Source organism: Acomys russatus, chromosome 19, assembly GCF_903995435.1.
Source record: "Acomys russatus chromosome 19, mAcoRus1.1, whole genome shotgun sequence".
NCBI classification, from domain to species: Eukaryota; Metazoa; Chordata; class Mammalia; order Rodentia; family Muridae; genus Acomys; species Acomys russatus.
In genome coordinates, this window is record NC_067155.1 from 51,014,056 (window position 1) to 51,034,861 (window position 20,806).

The window sequence follows — 20,806 nt, forward strand, 5'->3', positions numbered from 1 at the left end:
CTGTGTAGCCTAGGCTATCCTAGACTCACTTTGTAGACCAGGCTTGCCTCGAACTCACAATGATCCCTTCTCCCGTGTGCTGGGATTAAAGGCCTGCACTATCACACCTGGTGCCTCCCAACTTTTAAACGCAAGATAGTCAACCCAAAGACCAGCCAACCACCAGAGACTTGAAGGAGGAAGTAGATTAAGGCTAAGGGGTTACTCAGCAAGCCTCCAGCCAGTAGAGTGGTCAAAGCTCTGTGCTGGGCCTGCCATCTCTCCACCGAGGCTCACTGGTCCTCCCTTTATGCTCATTTTTATAAATGAGGGAACCAAGGCCTGAGGCTCCTGGATGTGTTCCTGGTCACACAGCTAAGAAGTACGAGGGCCACTTCCCCGCAGGGTATCAGGTTACAGCTCTCTCCCCTGTTGCTCTTGCTGTGGAGAAAGCTTTGGCCCTCAGCGGAGTGATGTTCTGAAGTGTCCGGCCAGTTAAGCCCACACAAGCACCAGCTCCGTCCTCCATCACTGCCTGGCAGAGGAGACAGACGAAGTCCAGGCAGGGAATGGAGGACAGGAAACAGATGCAATCCCAATCGTGATGCAGTTAGCTTAAGGTTCTCCTATCCAACACCCACAGACTGCAAGGCCTGCAAGTGGCCAGGCCAACACCTGTCTCCAGGTGAGAGGGGATGAGGGAAGGCAAGGGACCCTGCGGAAGCTCGACTTCCATCTCCAGGCTCTCCAGCAGCAGTCTGCGAGTCCCTGATCAACAAGGGACTGCAGAGAGCCTGGAAACCCAGCAACAGCAAAAGACTTGCATTAACCCAGCCAGAAAGGAGGGTGAACCATGCAGAGGAGAAGGAAGCAGGAAAGGAGGTCCTTGCGGTTAAGAGAGAAAAGGGGGGGGGGGGGAGGCACGCGGGGAAGTGCACGCCTTTAATCCCAGCACTCTGAGAGAGGCAGAGGCAGGTGGATCGCTGTGAGTTTGAGGCCAGCCTGGGCTACAAAGCGAGTCCAGGACAGCCAAGGCTACACAGAGAGACCCTGTCTGGAAAAACCAAAAGAAAAAGAGAGAGAGAAGTAAAAACGAAGAGAAAAGCCACTGTGTGCTGAAAGCCCCAGGCAGACACCTGAGAGAGAGCAGAGCAGGTCACAGGGCTAACCAAGCCCTATGGATCTCTGGGAAGGGCATATGGAAAAGGGGCCTCACCCAGGAGAAGGGCCTCTGCCCTACCCACAACCAGACAGACCAGCAGGGTAGCTGGAAGGAGGATCTGTTTAGGGCTGGGAGTTTAAGCATAAGAAAAGACTCTACCAAGCCGGGCGTGGTGGCGCACGCCTGTAATCCCAGCACTCGGGAGGCAGAGGCAGGCGGATCGCTGTGAGTTCGAGGCCAGCCTGGTCTACAAAGCGAGTCCATGATGGCCAAGGCTACACAGAGAAACCCTGTCTCGAAAAACCAAAAAAAAAAAAAAAAAAAAAAAAAAAAAAAAAAAAGAAAAGACTCTACCATAACCTTAAAAAGGAGGGAGGAAAAGCGAATCCCCACTTTTTCAGGGATGTGCAATGGTTCAAGTTGGTCCCTAGCAAAGGCAGGGAACCTGTCACATAAATCCTATGAACTCAAAAAGAACTGCAAATCAGACCAGAAGACTGGTCCCCCCACAGGCTGGAAGTCAAGACCCCAGGAGTCACTTCCTAAGCCTGCTGAGGAACAAGGCGGGGAGGGGGGTGGTTGGGGGGGTTACCACTTTCAGGGGGTAGCCTCACCTGCAGGGCGGTCTTGCAAGCAACAAAAAGCCTCTCTATATGTGGTGATGCTCCCCAAAACAGTAAAGGCTACACCATCAGAAGACCAGCACCTCCTAGAGGACGGCATAGAGCCAGGGGACTCCCCCAACCCCAGGACAGGGACACTGGCCATTCATCCATCCATCAGAGGCCCATGTCAATAACTAGGAGGTTCCTCTCTAGAGGGGGACCCCAAGACAAGAGGGCTCCCCCAACTCCAGGACCATCCCAGCAATTAAAAAGAGGGAAAGGAGGAACCTCCCAAACGGATAACAACCCCAAGCCAAGGGGCTTCTCCAACCCTAAAGACACTGACACTGGTCGTACATCCATCTCTATCCGAGTCTTATCCCAACAGCTAGAAGGGACCTTCTTAGGGCGTGCCTCCCTGCAGGGAATTGATTCCGGGAAGGCCCGTGGCGGGGTGTACTAGCCGCGTGCCCCGCACTCACCCAGCGCCAGGCCGCAGGCGGCACCCACGGCCGCCCGGAAGCGGTCCATCTGCGTGTCCTTCTTGCTGTCAGGCTCCCACATCACCTGGCACTCCATGATCTCCTCACGCCCGAGCCGCGCCAGCTTGGACATAGTTGCGGAGTTGCGTGACCGGGGCTGCCCGGCTGGGTCTATGGGAACAGCGGAGAGCGTAAGGCGCAAAGCGACTCAGCGTGGCGCGGACGAACGACGGCGCGAGACTGAGCCAGCGCCGGCGCGGCTTGCGGGACATCCGGCTAGGTCACACCCCCAAGCAGGCTTCGCCACGCCCCCAGAAAGCCACGCCTCTTGAGGCCACGCCCTCTGCTGTAACCCTCCGCCGCGCCGCGCCTGCAAATGATGCGCTAGCTGCCAAAAAAGAGTGCTCGCCTGCGCAGGCGCGATGAGCCTGGTCCTCGCCCTCACCTGTTGCGGAACCTCCGGGGTGTTGCCCTCCTTGCGTTCGTTAGTTCATTCATCTATTCATTTATTAAGGATTAAGTTACACCTCCTACACTTAGCTGCGGAGGTGTCTTAGGCAGAAAACGCACGCAAACAGATGTGCAGAAGAGGGAAGACCTCTAGAAACGTGTGTCGTGTGCATACACTCACAGGGATTCTGTAATAGGGTACGTGGGGCATACGGTGTAACAAAAGATACTGAGTGAGACCCAGAACCGAAAATAAAAGTGTTAAGCACAGTACATTCTGGTGCAAGCCTGAAAACCAGCACTCTGGAGACTGAGGCAGGAGGATGAAGGTAAGTTCCACTCCATCCTGGACCCCAGAGCAAAACCCTGTAATCCCAGCACTTGGGAGGCAGAGGCAGGAAGGTCCGGGTTGCAAGGTTATCCTTGCTATGGAGTGAGTTCAAGACCAATCTGGGCAACTTTAATAAAGCCCTGTGTCACAACTAAAAGAAAAAAAGAAGGCTGGGGATGTGGCTCTGTGTGGCTTCTAGTTACTTGAAGGTGGCAGGAGGGAGCTTTGGGAAATCTTGCAGAAGGTTTCCAAGCAGAGGGAGCAGCCAGTGTCCAGGCCCCTAGACAGGGACGCTGTGCCCTATGGGGTGTGCACAGACAGCTTTCTAAAATGGCCCAGGTCTTTGGTGCCATAGCTCTGAGGGTAGACGACAAGACCAGTGAGGGAAATGGTGGCACTTCACATTGGCCCTGGGGAGCATCCGAGATGTTGCCTTTGAATCTGGGTGAGATGAGACGGTCCAAAGTTTCCAGCAGAAGGAAGGCGTGTTCAAATCCCACTGTAGTGAGAGCCTTCTGGGTGCTAATCATCTTGTCGGTCTATTCTGTGTTTTTGCTATCTATCAGGTATCTAAAATAACTGAAAAAAAGTTCATTTTCTCTCTTTCTTTCTTTCTTTGTGTGTGTTCATGTGTTTGTGTGTGCATGTGTTCCTAGAGGTTGGTGCATGTGTGTGGAGGCCAAAGTGTGTATGTGGGTGTTCTTTGGGGGTTGGTGCGTGTGTGTGGAGGCCAGAGTGTGTATGTGGGTGTTCTTTGGGGGTTGGTGCGTGTGTGTGGAGACCAAAGTCAATCATCACTGTCTTTCCACGATTGGCAGCCACTTTGCTTTTTGTTTTGTTTTGTTTTGTTGAGACAGGTCCTCACTATGTAGTTTTGGCTGGCCTGGAATTCACTATGGAAACCAGGCTGGCCTTGAACTCACAGAGCTCTGCCTGCCCTCTGCCTTCCAAGTGCTGGGATTAAAACTGTGTGCCACCACGTCAGGCTTCCACCCTGGTTTTGGTTTCTGGCTGTTTGGGAGGGAGGAGTTGTTTGTTTGTTTGTTTGTTTGTTTGATGTGTATGGCTGTTTTGCTTGTATATATGTTTGTGTCCCATGTGCATTCCTGGTGCCCATGGAGGCCAGAAGAGAGTGTTGGATTTCCTGAGACTGCAGTTACAGATGGTTGTGAGCTACCATGGGGGTGTTGAAAATCAAACCTGGGTCTCCTGGAAGAGCAGCCAGTGCTCTTAACCATCTCCCCAGCTTCTCACTTTGGTTTTTTGTTTTGTTCTGCTTTGTTTTGTTTTTGTTTTTTGGGGTTTTGGAGGGTTGTTTGTTTGTTTGTTTCATTGGTTGGTTTGTTTTATTGGTTTTTCAGGGCAGGGTTTCTCTGTGTAGCCTTGGCTGTCCTAGACTCACTTTGTAGACCAGGCTGGCCTCAAACTCACAGCGACCCGCCTGCCTCTGCCTCCCCAGTGCTGGGATTAAAGGCGTGCGCCACCACGTCCGACTCTCACTTTGTTTTTTAAAACAAGCTCTCTCACCAGTCCGGGACCTGCCAAATAGGCTAGGGTGGCTGACCAACGAGCTCCAGGGATGCACCTGTCTCTACCTCCTCTCTCCCGCACTGGAATTGCAGATGTGTGCCACCACACCTGGGATCAAATTCAGGTCCTCTTGCTTGTACAGTAGACATGAGCCTACCTAGCCGGAACACACTCTGTAGACCAGGCTGGCTTTGAACTCAGAGATCCTCCTGCCTCTTCCTCCTGAGTGGCAGAATTAGCGGTATGAGCCACCACCACCCAACCAGGGGGCATTTCTTATGGGTCCAGATCTGAGGTGTAAACAAAAATCTAGATGCTTCCTCTGGTATGGGTCTTCCTGCTTTCCCCAGGTTGTGGGGGAGACAAAAGAGCAAGAGAAAGCCTGGGCATGAAGGAAAGAAGAAAGTAAAAAACAGAACTCAACCCTGCAGCTTCCTCCTCCTCCTCCTCCTCCTCTTCTTCTTCTTTTTGGTTTTTTGAGGCAGGGTTTCTCTGTGTAACCCTGGCTGTCCTACACTAGCTTTATAGACCAGGCTGGCCTGGAACTCACAGAGTGCTAGGATTACAGGCCTGCGCCACTGCACCTGGCTGCATTGCAGGGCTTAAAGAGCTAATACTGACCTGTTTTAGATGGCAGATCCAGCTCTTGTGCTTTGGGACAAACACAGAGCCCATACTAGACAGAAACAAATCTCTGATTCAAAACCTCCTTTCCTTGAGGCACAACACAGGAGGTCCTGAGGTAGGAGATAGGACCTCCAGACCAGGGCCAGAAGGAAGGCAAGGCACATTGTGGCTGGGTGTGGTGTTGCATGCCTTTAATCCCAGCACTCAGGAGGCAGAGGCAGGTGGATTTCTGTGAGTTCAAAACCAGCCTGGTCTACAAAGCGAGTCTAGGACAGCCAAGGCTCCACAGAGAAACCCTATCTCGAAAAACAAAACAAACAAACAAACAAAAAAAAAGCAAGGTGCATTGTGGGATGGTTTTCTTTTCTGCCCACCAAGGTGGGTGGATTCACCCTCCCTCTACACCCCACAGGCTGTGGAAACAGGACAGGTGCCAACTCCTTCAAACCAGAGGCAACCAAGGCCTCAGCGCAAAGCCTCCACTTCCTTCCCAGCAACCAAGCAGGGACTCAGGGATTAGGAACAAGGTCACAGGCACAAGTGGGAAATGCTGCAGGGATGAATGACACTGGGCAGGTAGGCAGGCCAGATGATTCTGAGGCAGATGCTGAGCTCTGGACCACCAGATAGAGAAGGGTCTATACACTGAGTTTCCATTACAGAAGGGCCCAGCACAAGCAAACCCCAGAACTTTCGTCTTAAAAACCACAGACTTGAGGAGCTGGAAAAATGGATCAGCCGCTCAAAGCACTTACTGTTCCTCACAAAGGACCCAGGTTCGGTTCCCAGCACCCGTATCAGGTAGCTCACAATCACTTGTATCTCTAAGGGCACCTGCACACATGTGATGCTCATAAATTCTACACTTGCACACACATACAGAACTTTTATTTTTTATTTTATTTAAGATTTATTTATTAATGCATATACACATTAATGCATGCCAGAAGAGGGCATTAGATGACATTATAGATGGTTGTGAGCCACCATGTGGTTGCTGGGAATTGAACTCAGGACCTCTGGAAGAGCAGGCAGTGCTCTTAACCTCTGAGCCATATCTCCAGCCCCATACAGAACTTTTAAAATAAATCAAATAACTAAATAAAAATACACACACACTTGGAGGCTAGAGGGATGGCTTGGCAGTTAAGAACTTTCTGTTCCTATAGAAGATCTGGGTTCGGTTCCCAGGACCCACATGGTGGCTCACAACCACCTATTGGCACATGCATGGTGTATATACATTATATGCAAGCAAAGTGCTCATTCATGTGCATAAATCTAAAAGGAAAAATTAAAAACTAAAAATAAGGGGCCTTTAAAAGGGGGTGGGGGTGCCATCAAGATGGCTTAGTAAGTTAAAGGTGCTTTCTAGCAAGCTTGATGACCTAAGTTCAATTCCCGGGATGGAACCATGTGGAAGGAGAGAATAAACAACTACAAGTTGTCTTCTCTTTCCACATATGTGCATTGGCATGTGCACGCCCCCACACATGTGCACCAAGTAGACAAAAAGTCCACTAACAAGCCAGTCAGTGGTCTTGAAACCCTCTAACCCCAGCACTCGGAAGGCAGAGGCAGGTGGATCTCTGGATTCCATGACAGCCTGGTCTAGAGAGTTCTAGGACAACCAAGGCTGTTATACAGAGAAACCCTATCAAGCCGGGCATGGTGGTGCAAGCCTGTAATCCCAGCACTTGGGAGGCAAAGGCAGGCAGATCGCTGTGAGTTCGAGGACAGCCTGGTCTACAAAGAGTCCTGGACAGCCAAGGCTACACAGAGAAACTCTGTCTCAAAACAAAAAAACAAAAACAAAAACAAAAAAAGGAAAGCTTTCAGGAGTAAATTCTCTCCTTCTACATGCGCTCCGAGGACTGAACTCAAGTCATTAGGTTTGCATGCTGTGCCTTCCCTCTGGCTCTGTTCTCTTGCCTGTTTTAAATAGATATCTATTATTCATGTGTACATGTGTATGTCTGTATATGAGGGGGTGAGAGGGGGTCAGATCGCCTGGAGCTGAGGTTACAGGCAGTTGTGAGCTGCCTGCTGCAGATGCTGGGCATCCAACTCAGGCCCTCTGCAAGAGCTGTATGTACTCTGAACCATTGACCCATCTCTTCTGCTCTTATTTTATTTTTGAGACTGGATTCTCATGTAAACACACTATATAACCTAGGGTGACAGTGAACTTAACCCGGGATGACAGTGAACTCTCGATCCTCCTACCTCTACCTCCTGGGTGCTGTAATGACAGATAAGAACAGTCACACCGGGTCTAAGATGTCGCTCTCTTATCTCCTGCCTAGCCCTTTTCGGCACCATCCTGTGCCACGGAGGCGGTGAAGTGCATTTCTTTAAGCCCCCATCTGGAGCCCTTCCTTCTTGCAGCGCCCACAGCTAGGGGACAGACCATGGAAACTATGCCTAGGCAGCACGCTTGTGGCTGCCAAGGCATAGGTCTTACTTCCTCTGCTGTTCCGAAACTGGGCCAGCAGGCCAGCCAGCCAGCCGGCCAGCCAGCCGGGTCACTTGAAGCTCTGCTCCACCCTCCTCACTTGCTCAGAGTGAGAAGGTGACTAGATGGGGTGAGCACACACCCTCTGGCTTCACTTGGCTTTTTTTCTCATCTTACGTAAGTTCAAAATTCTCTCCTGCTGCAGCTTCCAGAGAAAAGGTCCCCAGTGTCTTCAGCTGGCATCTGTAAAGAAAGAAGGGGAGCAGGAGCCAAGGTGCGCGATTTATACAATCTGGGATTTGGGGCATGCACCTCAACTCCTGGTCCTCCCACTCTTTTTTTGTTGTTGTTTTGTTTTGTTTTTCGAGACTGGGTTTCTCTGTGTAGCCTTGGCTGTGCTGGACTCACTTTGTAGACCAGGCTGGCCTCGAATTCACAGCGATCCACCTGCCTCTGCCTCCTGAGTGCTGGGATTAAAGGCATGCGCCACCACGCCCAGCCCCCACCTTTTTTTTTTTTTTTGAGGCAAAATCTTTCACTGAACCTGAAGCTCACCAATTGGGTGGCCAGTGTTCCCAGGAATCCTCCTGTCTCCACATCTTCCCAGTGCTGGCATTATAGACAACCACCATGCCCAGCGTTTTACATGGATTCTGGGATGGGAACACAGGCCCTCATGCCTGGGCACTAAGCACTTGTGCACTGAACAATACACTGTGTGTGTGTTGCTCTAGCACGGTCTCAGGCAACTACTGATTCATCTCCCTGACACACACGTTTATTTTGGGTGGTGGGGGTGTACATGACATGTGCCACAGCAGAGATCAGAGAACAACTTTCAAGAGTCAGCTCTTGCCTTCCGTCCTGTGGGTCCTAGGAATTGAACCCTGGTCCTCAAGCTTGGCAGCAAGTACCTTTACCTGCAGAGCCATCTCTGGGGCCCACATTTCGTGCTGTGTTCAGCCAATGGCTGCGGTTGTGCTTGCTGAAGAGGCAGAGGCAGGAGAATGAAGAGGAATGCTCTTCCTAAATTGCTCAGGCTGAACTTGAACTTGCTTTTCAGCCCAATCTAGCCTGGAACGTGTACACTTCCTGTCTCAGCCTCTCAAGTAGATAGGATTACAGGCCTGTGATACCACAACCTTTTTTTTTTTTTAATTTTATTTATTTTTCTTCCTTTTTTTCATTTTATTTCTTTTCTTAAGGCTTTTCAAGGACAGGCTTTCTCTGTGTAGTCTTGGTATCCTGGACTCACTTTGTAGACCAGGCTGGCCTCGAACTCACAGATCTGCCTGTCTCTGCCTCTCAGACTACAGGCATGTGCCATCATACCAGGCTCCTTCCATCTCTCTCTTATTGGCATCCTCTTGAGGTATATTTTGTTTTTGAGACACAGTCTCATGTAGCCCAGGCTGGCCTTGACTTGCCATGTAGCCCTAGATAACTTTGAAATTCTGATCCTCCTGCCTCCAACTCCCCAGTGCTGGGTTTCCAAGTGTACACCACGCCTCCCTCCTCCTCCCCCTTTCTCTCTCTCTCTCTCTCTCTCTCTCTCTCTCTCTCTCTCTCTCTCTCTCTCTCTCTCTCTCTCTCTCTCTCTCTCTCTCTCTCGTTTCTTTAATTGTATATTTATTTAGGGGTACCGGGGCGGGAACCCAGGGCTTTCCGCTAGCGATTCGAGTACTTTGCCACAAAGCTATTCTGCAGCCCTATTCGCAGCAAACCAGCTACAAGGTACTTCTTTCCAAGCCCGGGTAGCCACGCCCCTGCCGCATCCCGGCGGAAGGATTCCGAGCACAGGCACGCGCCACAAGCGACTCGCGTGTTGATTGGCTGGTGTGGGACTGGCTCCACATCAGCCCAGATCGCGGCGGTCCGAAGGGCCGGCCTGAACGGTAGCCAATCACAAGGCATTCTGGTGCGTGGGCTGCGCCTCTCAGCCAATCCGGAAGGGAATCACGACAAGGGCGTGCCCAATAAGGCTTGGGCAGAGGGGCAGAGCCTCCGGGGACCAGGGAGGTTGGGCGGGGTCGTCACCCTGACAACTTGATAGTCTGGAGAGTCCGGAAACTTGGGAATCCAGGAGTTTAGCCCTGAGTGGACGCCCGGGATTCTGGGAAAATGCTTTTATTTAGCTTTTTTTTTTTTTTTTTTAATTGAGGAACCTTTTCTGTTTTTCCAAATCTGCTGTATATAAGAAAAAGATTTCCCGTACAAGGTCTCATTGCAAACTAAGCTGGCCTGAAATTTGATATGTAGCTGGCCTGCACTTCATGCCTGTCTACCTTCCACATGTTGGGTTGGAGGCATGTCTCACCTCCAGCATGCTCCATGAGCCCTGCACACACTGACCTGCAACCCCACACCGGAAAGGTTTTAGACATCTGCATGCTCATCTGCATGCTGAGTTGAGATAGGGGCAGGTCCATGGATGGGGAACCTGGAGACCCTAGGGGACCAATGCTTTACATAAAGGTCCAGGGGACAGTGCACAAGGGCCAGAAAAGAAAATGAATGGCACTTTGGAGGGGGAAAAAAAAAAGGCAAGGGCCCTGGCTTTCTCCCTTCGCATCCCAGCTGATGTATTGGTTTGACACAAAATAGACCTGAAGGGCTTGCAATCGTGTTTACTCATTGCTAAAACAGAGTATGTCCACTGGGGTCAGTCTCCTCCATACAGTGAGTTCAAAGCCAGCTTTGGTTACTTAGTGAGACCTTATCAAAAAAAATAAACGAATAAAACTAACAAAAAAACCCAAACACCACACTTTGGGAAGAGTGGAGTTTTGTCCTGCCTCGGATGGTGGTGTGAATGAGTGAGCGCTCTGGCAGCCAGTTCCAGGAGGACCTGCCACTATTTGCTGACATTGTAGCTCAACTTCCAGGAGGCTGGGCTTTCTCTTTCTCTTTTTTTTTTTTTTTTTTTTTTTTTTTTTTTTTTTTTTTTGGTTTTTCGAGACAGGGTTTCTCTGTGTAGCCTTGGCTATCCTGGACTCACTTTGTAGACCAGGCTGGCCTTGAACTCACAGCGATCCACCTGCCTCTGCCTCCCGAGTGCTGGGATTAAAGGCATGTGCCACTACTGCCCGGGCGCTTTCTCCTTCTTAATAGAGCCTTGTACAAGGATCAGCCAGGGGGAGCTGAGGGAGGCACAGGGGACCCTCTGTGGCCAGCCTGACCTCCTGGAAAGCCATTACTCTAGCATCTCTCCCTTCACCTACCCACACTTTCCCATGCGGGCAAGAACACCGGAAGTGTTCCACCCACACCAGGCAAGGGTTTCCAGCACCATGGTCCATGCCCAGCCAGGACTGACTGGCCTTGGGGATAGTTTGACTCTTGTCCTCATAGACTATCACAGGATGAAGACATACCTAGGTTCTGTCTCGTAGGGGTGAACAGCTTCTTCACGTTCTGGGAGTCAGACGACTGGGGTTCATTTCAGGCGGTGGCCCTTCAGCACCACTCACTTAGAAGTCAGGAGTATATGGCTAGATCTCTTTTCTGGTCTGATGGTTTCCCCTCCTTTTGAGTGCCCAAGGCTCAGGGCCTGGGCCACTCATAGTAGGCAAACCATTTGGAAGTTAGAGACGGAAGGCCTGAAGGTCACAGGGTAGAGGCTGTGACTGTGCGCTTTAGTTGGTGACTTTCATCATCCTATTCTGGTAGCAAAAGGCACTGGCAGCATTCTCTGTGTGTGTGTGTGTGTGTGTGTGTGTGTGTGTGTGTGTGTGTGTGTGTGTGTGTGTGTGCGCGCAGCAATGGCAGGAGGTGATGTCTTTCCAGGGTTTCAGAAGCTTTCAAGGGCCTCAAATGTCAGCTCTTATAACTTTTTAAAAATAATAATTTAAGTAAGGCATGGTAGCACACGCCTTTAATCCCAGCACTCAGGAGACAGAGGCAGGAGGATCAAGTGACTTCGAAGCCAGCCAGGGCTATTACACAGAGAAACCCTGTTTTGAAAAACCAAAAATAAATAAATAAGTAAAAATAATAATTTATTTAATTTTGTTTCATAGGTGTGACAGTGTCAGGTTCCCCTGGAACTGGAGTTAAAGACAGTTGTGAGCTATGTGGGCAGCTGGGAATTGAACCTGGGTCCTCTGGAAGAGCAGCCAGTGCTCTTAATCACTAAGCATCTCTCTAGCCCAAGATCCTTAACGTTTTTTTTTTTTTTTAAAGATGTATTTATTATTATCTGCATGTACACCTGCCTGCCAGAAGAGGGCACCAGATCGCATTATAGATGGTTATGAGTCACACCATGTGGTTGCTGGGAATTGAACTCAGGACCTTTGGAAGAGCAGTCAGTATTCTTAACTTCTGAGCCATCCCTCCAGCCCCCAGATCCTTAATTCTTGACAGCAACAAGTGTTACAGTGCAGAGTCTGAGGCAGATAAGAAGGACCCATCTCTCCCTGGTCCCTAGGCAGGTGTTAATTGCTTTAAATCATTATGATTAATCCGGGTATGGTGGTGCACGCCTTTAATCCCAGCACTTGGGAGGCAGAGGCAGGTGAATCACTGTGAATTTGAGGCCAGCCTGGTTTACAAAGAGAGTTCAGGACAGCCAAGACTACACAGAGAAACCCTGTCTCAAAAAACAAACAAACAAAAAATCATGATTGTGGTGGTAGTGGTGCCTTTAATTATGGTGAGGAGGCTGAGTTTAAGGCCAGCCAAGGCTACATAGTGAGATCTTGTCTCAAAAAATAAAAACCACTATTATTAATGGTAAGTTGTTTATAAGCACTCCTGGTGTTTTATTCTTTGACAATTTCATGCAGATATATAATTGTGTGTGTGTTGTTTGGTTTTTTTGAAACAGGGTTTCTCTGTGTAGCCTTAGCTGTCCTGGACTCGCTTTGGATCAGGCTGGCCTTAAGCTCACAGAGATCTGCCTACCTCTGCCTCCAGAGTGCTGGGATTACAGGCCACCATGCCCAACTCAATAATCTATTTTTATTATAGTCACTCCCCATGTACATGTGGGTAAGTAGGGGGGTACATGTGTGCCTCAGAAGACAAACTTAGGGGAGTCAGTTCTCCTTCTATAATGTGGGTCCTAGGGATCAAACTAGGTCATCAATTTGGTGGCAGGGCCTCTACCTACTGAGCCATCTCACTGGCCCCATTTTTACTTTATTTTCTTTTAAAGACAGGGTCTCACGTAACTGAAGGAAATAAGGAGGTAAGAAGGCAGAAAAGAAGAGATTGTAGGCTCCCGTTACAGGAAACATTGCAGAGATCGGTCAAGCCCTCAGGGCCTAGGGTGTGGCCGCAGGGTCTAAATTTATAAGGCTGCAGCTTGTGACTGAGGCAGACATTGAAAGCTACGGAATTGTGACTTCCCACGGGACAGCTGAAACAATAGGCCTGAAAGGTACAAGGCCCGTACACCCAAAGACGGAAAAAGCTCAGCTGCCTAGCATCACACTAGCTTTGGAGCACAGTTGGGTTAAGGGTTCTGAAGCTGATCCCTGCGACACCAGAGGGCACCACCTGCCTGCTGTCACTAGTAGCTGAAGCCAAAGACTAGCAGAGGCCAGACAAGGCTCTGGCTTCCTCCACCAGCCACCAGGGCCACTATCCCACCATCCCATGCCAGGATTTCTAGCCAACCTGAGGTTTGGCCCTTAATGCTTAATAGCTTCCAGAATCCTTGTATCTTCCCAGCAGATCCTTATCTTTGCTCCTGTGGCTTCTACCCAGCCTCTCTCTGCAACTCTACAATAGTACTTGTGTTGTTATTGCAGCTGTCTGCACATTTGAGCAACCACATATGTGCATGCAAGTGCGCCCGCACATACACACACACACACACACACACACACACACACACACACACACACTGGGAATCCCAGCACTCAGAAGGCAGAGGCAGTTCAAGGCTAGCCTAGTCTACCAAGGGAATCCAGGACTGTATAGCCTGGGCTATACAGAGAAATTCCGTCTCAAAACAAAACAAAACAATACAAGACACACACACACACAAAATAAAAACTTTAAAAACTGGACCAAAGAGATGGCTCCGCAGTTAAGAGCACTTATTTCTCTTCCAGAGGACTCATGTTTGGTTCCCGGAACCTGTCCAAGGCGGCTCGCAACCACCCATAGCCCCAGCTCCAAGGGATCTGATTCCCTCTTCTGGATTCTGCAAGCAACTAAAAGTCTATTGTTTTTAAAATTTATCTGTATTATCTGTAGGCCTGGCTAGTATCAATTAAGACACTGACACTTGTTATATTTTAAAATAGCCTTAGTTAACCTGGGGCAGGGCAGATATCCTCTAAACTACCTCCCATAGTGATGCAGACATGGGATCCCTGTCTCAATCCCATGCCATCTGCTTCTAATAACTTCTATCAAGCTACCTCCCATCCATAATCCCAAATACTTGTTAATGTGTTTCTCCTCCAGCTAACCCATCGCTGCCTTCCTCTTCTCTCTTTAGGTCTCTCTCCTTTCTTCTTTTTATGTGGTAGTCTTTCTTTTCAGAATTCCTTTCTCTCCTAGCCCCATCTATCTCCTGCCCTGCCCAGGAGGGATGGCTTTTTATTAAGCAAAAGTTGGGTCACACAGACAGTAAGCAGTAATTAGCATCAAAATACATCAGACCATCCCCCACCAACAATACATAAATGCATAATTAAGAATAATTTCAAGAGCCCAGTGTGGTGGCACATGCCTTTAATCCCAGCACTCGGGAGGCAGAGGCAGGCGTATAGCTGTGAGTTCGAGGCCAGCCTGGTCTACAAAGTGAGTCCAGGATGGCCAAGGCTACACAGAGAAACCCTGTCTCGGGGGGGTGGGGGGGGTAATAATTTCAAAATAACCTGGAGTTGTTAAGCACACCTTAAATCCAAGAACTCTGTGTGGGGGTGGAGTAGGGAAACCGCCAGAGGCAGGTGGGACTCTTTGAGCTCAAGATCAGCTAGGTGTACATAGTACATCCCAGGACACTCAGCTCCTGTCTCAAAAATAAAATAAAAAATATTAAATATATATATATATATATATATATATATATATATGAAGATGAGAATAAATAAATATTTTAAGATGGGTCTGGAGAGATGGCACTGGCTGCTCTTATAGATGATCTGATCTGCCTCCCAGCACCCAGCATATGGCAGCATCTGTAACTCCAATTCCAGGGGTTCTGACCCCCCTCCCCCACCTTCTGACCTCCAAGGGCACTAGGAACACACAAAGCACACACATATTCATGCAGGCAAGCTGTTGTACACCCAAGATAAAAATAAAGTGACTCTCTAATTAGGGAGATTACCACAGGTGCCTCACCAAAGTGAAGAAATTCACGCAAGAGTCCAAACAACAAAATTACAGTAAACATTTATTAAGTCATAATATTCACAATGTTTTAATCCAGTTCTTTAGTCAATCTACAAAGACTTCTAACATCAAAGCCAGTGATTAATAAATAAGAGGAATGTATCATCACTTTGCAAAAAAATAATTAAGCCTGATGCTCTTTTTCTATATAAGATATTCGTAGAATCAGCTCTCCACCTAAGGTATACGCACATGCATGTGTGCACACCCCCACACTATGTTCACACAGAATGGCTTTCTAGCGTGTCAAACAAAATACTACATAAAATTTCTAAGCCAGGACATAAAACACGAACTCGATTGTGAAGACATTATCAGTTTATTAAAATAAAGAATTTGTAGCTAAGACAGGGAAATAATTATCTCACGGGGATTTAACTGCACAGCAATCACCGCCACAAGAAATTAATTACAGGAGACTCAGAGATTCATCACAGACGCAGACAGGAAAGTGACACAACAGCAAAAGCTTGAAATCTGCCGAGATGCTGGGGCAGAGAGTCAGTCATGCCTTCAGCTGCCACAGCTGTCCGGGTGACAATGCAAACAGTGTGCTTTTTTTGTGCCACCGGGACAGAAGAACGGGTTCTCAGCGTCTGTCCTAGCTATGGAGGGATATCACCAAAGAGCAAAACATGGAAGGATGGGTGATGGGCTTAAGGTGGCCAGAGCTAGTCAGGGCATCAGCTGCAGTTGTCTAGTGATAAAGGTATGGGTTAAAACCTGCAATATAATTGTGTGTGTGTGTATGTATACACACATATGTGTGTGTGTGTGTGTGTGTGTGTGTGTGTGTGTGTGTGTGTGTGTGTATTCATTCACAGGTGAGGGGCCCAAAGCCCAAGTACTTAAATGGTCATAAACAAAAAACATTGCAGGATGGTCACAATCACAGGTTGTTTTGAAAAGCAGCTTGCATGCTAGGGGCAGAGCTCACTAGGCCAGGACCTGAAAGTAAAAAAGGCTGGGAAGGGTGCCCTGGAAATTCTTTGTAGCTGTAGGTGCACCACAGGCACACCAGCGCTGGCTTTCTGGTTAAATCAGGCAATTCAAAACCTGCTGGGAGGCCGGGCATGGTGGTGCACAACTTTTAATCCCAGCACTTGGGAGACCGAGGTAGGTGGATCTCTGTGAGTTCAAGGGCAGCCTGGGCCAGCCTAGGCTAGAGTGAGACCCTGTCGCCTCTACACTGTAAAGCCTACATCTTCAGATGTTGGACTGACTCTTGAACAAGTTGGGTTTGTTTGTTGAGGCAGGATCTTGCCTTGTAGACCAGGATGGCTTTGAACTCACCACCTTCCTGTCTATCTCCAGAGTTCTGGAACTACAACCACATGTGACTTCCTTGTCATACTATTTCCAAACCACTTGTGAACAGGCCAGAGTGGCAGGACCACGTGAGCAAGCAGAGCTATTCACACTGGCCCTCATGGGTGTGCCAAGGCCATGCTCCCAACCACAGGCTTCCGTTGGAGGTTCTCACAAGGTATCTAGGAAAGGCGTGCCCTCCTGGCCACTTCCCTGACAGTCACAAAGGCCATCCTCAGCCCCCATTTCTGCTCATAACCCATGTGACCTGCTGAGCCTCACTTCCACTTCCACGCTGCCTCTCAGGTTTGTCCCTGGGCCACTTTTATGAACAGAAGACCCCATTATGATTCATAAGGCCAGCAGTGAGGACATTCTTTTCCACACTTTATTGCCAGGAAAAAGAAAGCCAAGACTCAACAAAGGCCCCAAAGGGTGGGAGGTGCTGGCAACAAAAGAAAGTGTATCTGTGAAAGGTGCCTGTGTGCTACACTAGAGCAGGGAAGAGATCACTATAAATACTGTCCAGAGGCTGGGGCTGGGCTAATTTGGTAGAGTGCTAATACAGCACGTAGGAGGCCCAGGTTCTATTCCCATCACTACTTAAACCAGGTGTGGCTAGCTGGGCTTGGTGGCACACGCCTGTAATCCCAGCACTCAGGGAAGCAGAGGCAGGCAGATCTCTGTGAGCTCAGGGCCAGCCTGGTCTACAAAGAGAGTCCAGGACAGCCAAGGCTACACGGAGAAACCCTGTCTCCATAAACCAAAACAGGTATGGTGGCACTTATCTCTAATCCTAGTGGAGGCAGGATCAGGAGGAGTTCAAGGTCATTCTCAGCCAAATAGCCTATTTGAGACCAACTGGGGCCACAAGAGAACCCATCTCAAAACAGAACAGAACAATAGGGCTGGAGAGACTGTCCAGTGGTTAGAGCATTGGCTGTTCTTCCAGAGGACCTGGGTTTAATGTACAGCATCCACATGGCAGCTGACAACTCTCCGTAAATCTAATTCCAGGGGATCTGGCACCCTCTTCTCACCTCTGCAGGCACCAGGCACGTACGTGGTACACAGACATACAAGTAGTCAAAACACACGCACACATATATAAAAATAAAATATTCAAAATAAAAGACCAACACCAAAAAAATCACCAACCCCAATATGCTCACAAGGACCCAGTACTACAGAGACAGCAAATATAGCCTCAATCCCATTCTTGGTAAAGCAAGTACTTAATGTGAGAAAAAACCCATGGGGAATTAACACTGACTTTAAGACAGTTAAAATCCTAACCCTATCTTCTTTTCATTTAAAAACATTACATATGGATTTATTGGTGGGGGAGGGGTGGCAAGCCATGCCCCATGTGCAGAGGTCAGAGGAAAATCTGTGCAAGTGGCCTGTCTCCTTTCACCATGAGGGTGGGGTGAATAAACTCAGGCTTGGTGGCAGGAACCTTTATCCACTGAACCATATTGCCAGTCCCTGACCCTTAATTATAACAGATCCACAGCAGCTGCCATCAAAATGTTTATCATGTTTTTCAGCTGAGGAGGAGTCGTACACAGCCCTAAAGATAAGGCATGAAATAAGGTACAAAAATACATCTTTCCACATACAAGAGAGATGGTGGGGAAGGGAGGCAAATAAGCTGCACACTTCCGTGGAATGGAGAGACAAAAAGAAAAAAAATCACTGCAGGGCATGGTGGCACACACCTTTAATCCCAGCACTGAGAGGCAGGTGGATCTCTGTGAGTTAGAAGCCAGCCTGGTCTACATAGAGAGTTCCAGGACAGCCAGGGCTATGTAGAGACCCTGCCTCAAAGAAAGAAAGAAAGAAAGAAAGAAAGAGAGGGAGGGAGGGAGGGAGGGAAAAGAAAAGAAAAGAAAGCTGGACATGGTGGTGCACACCTTTAATCCCAGCACTCAGGAGGCAAAGGCAGGTGGATTGCTGTGAGTTCAAGGCCAGCCTGGTCTACAAAATGAGTCCAGGACAGCCAAGGCTACACAGAGAGACCCTGTCTCAAAAAACAAAACCAAAACAAACAAAAGAATACATCCAAGCAAGGTAAAATGTATGCATCAAACACCATCTAAAGTTTTAAAAACAAAAAAGAACTACTACTAGAATTTCAAGTAACATTCTATTCTGACTTGTACATTGTTCCATCCAGAATTGAAGGCATCTTGGGGCTGGACGCTAGAATGCTCTCTTAACATGTAAAGAACATGCTCTATACCAAGTACCCGAACACCCCAAGGACTGCATACAATCGGTGTGCTGTCATACACCTGTCATCCTGTACACAGGAAACGAAGGCAGGAGGATCAGAAGTTTAAGACCAGTCTCAGTTACTTAGCAAGTTCAAGACCAGCCTAATATACAAGAGACCCTGTCTCAAATAATAATAATAATAATAATAATAATAATAAAATGTCAAAATTAAAATGAAGGCATCTTATATACACACACATCAAACTATAAAACTGGCTATAGAACCTACATTTGGAAAAAATAGTGCAGATTTTTTTTTTTTTTTTTTTTTTTTTTACTTTTTTGTTGCTATTGTTTTGAGACAAGGTCTCAAATGTGTATGTAGCTCTGACTGGCCTGGAACTCACTATATGGACCAGACTGGCCTCAAACTCTGAGCTCTGCCTGCCTCTGGCTCTCGTGTGCTACCTCACCTGGCTTCTGGTCTTGCTATGTAACCGTGGCTGACCTGGAATATACTACTTGGACTAGGCTGGCCTCCAAATGGCAGCAATCCTCCTGCCTCTGCCTCTGGCTCCTGAATACTGGGACTGCACCCTCGGCTTCAGTGAGCTGACTGTCTAGGACCTGACTAGGGCATCTCAGTGGCCACCACACGAGAGGAACCAAGGCAAGAGCACGGATGCTTGGCTTTCCAGGGAGACTGCACCTAAGCCAATATCTGCAAAGTGGTCCTTTCCTGTGACATGGCCAGACATTTGGAAGGAAAGAGGACATCAGCCATCAATGTGTCCCTCCCCAGGTACTTGCACCCCGTGTTACGTATAGGTTTGTTTGGGTTTTTTTTTTTTTTTTTTTTTGGTTTTTTGAGACAGAGTTTCTCTGTGTAGCCTTGGCCATCCTGGACTCACTTTGTAGACCAGGCTGGCCTCGAACTCACAGCAATCCACCTGCCTCTGCCTCCCTAGTGCTGGGATTACACTGTTACATATAGGTTTGTTTACAGTATCTAAACAGTACAAATGGAATGTCTCACACAGAAGTCGTGGGTGGAGACTTCCCCAGTATGGGTTCCAGAAGGGAATGAAATTTCAGGTAATGGGAGTTCCATACAGTCACCTCAAGAACAAAGGGCTCTCTCAGACACATCCTCAGAAAGACCCAAATCTGTGTTCCAGATACTTGTGACCAGAGACAGAACTTCACAGACACACGGCACCAGTGCTGGTGTTGGCTGGGTCCCTCCACTAGGGCCCGCCATGAGAGGCGGCAGGTGCCTCCACCAAACTGAAGTTGGAACTCAGTGGCCCCAGGGTTCACTGGACAGAGACAACAGCCATCCCAGCCACATCCTGCAAAAGCCAGCTTCCTTTCCACAGAATGCTGGCAGAGGGTGTCACCTCCAGTCTCTGACCTCAGAAGCTAAGCTAAAAGAGTAATGCCCTGGGCCCCAGACAAAAAGCACCTAAGACATAATTATAAAAATTTCAGGACAAACAATTCAGATCTCAAGGTGGCTTATGCCTAAGAATGTTCTAGAAGCGATGGAATGAACAATGTTACTGGCCACGAACAGTTCTTTTTCTTCTGTTGGTCCTGAGTCAATTGAAAGCAAAGGAAACAATATGCAAATCCAGGCAGAGTCCACCTGCCTACCTGGGCCTCATTGGCAAACAGGGAATGTGAGTTTTGCTGTATTCTAGAATGCTCTTCAGGGCCCACCCAGGAAGTTCTTGGCATCAAACTCCAAAGACATTTTGTAGCCCCATCCATGTATTTTCCTTCTGGGGGTTAGTCAACATTAAAGTCCAAGGGGGAGAAAAAGATTCCAGGATCTATGGGTACCTTCATTCAGAAATTCAACAGACAGGGGTGGGGGTGAGCTGAGTGTCCCCAGCACCATTTAAAAAAAAAAAAAAAAAAAAAGAAACAGACATGAAGAAACACAAAGACAGAGCTCACAGGGTCCCTAGGACCTGAAGCTCAAGTGTCCACACTAACGAGAGACAACACTCGGTAACCAAGTCTCCACCAACCCCAAAAGCGACATAAAATAAAGGTCACATGTGGGAGGAGGAAGATATCGCACACAGTGCTCACCCACCAGCCAATTTAAGCGTCCTTAAAAACGTCAAGTGCTCCTTTCAAAGTTCTGATAAACTTGACTTCATCTGCCTTTATTTAAAAACCTTACAAAAAGATGTACTTAAATGTTTGGGGGTGGGGGGAGAATCAACTTTATGTTCTATGCACAGATGAGCTTATCTGACTACATGGCTAAAGGGTTATACCCATTGTTTT

At 48.4% G+C, this 20,806-nt stretch overlaps 1 protein-coding gene across 1 annotated transcript in view; it reads right to left on the reverse strand.

Annotated features, from left to right (window-relative positions):
- The window catches only part of Aacs (acetoacetyl-CoA synthetase), a 45,250-nt gene extending 42,736 nt beyond the window's left edge, over positions 1-2,514 (reverse strand). The window contains exon 1 of the mRNA XM_051161426.1: positions 2,229-2,514. Within this exon, the coding sequence (XP_051017383.1) occupies positions 2,229-2,361 (133 nt within the window). The 5' untranslated portion in view covers positions 2,362-2,514. The remainder of the gene's footprint in view (positions 1-2,228) is intronic.
- Positions 2,515-20,806: the final 18,292 nt, after the last annotated feature.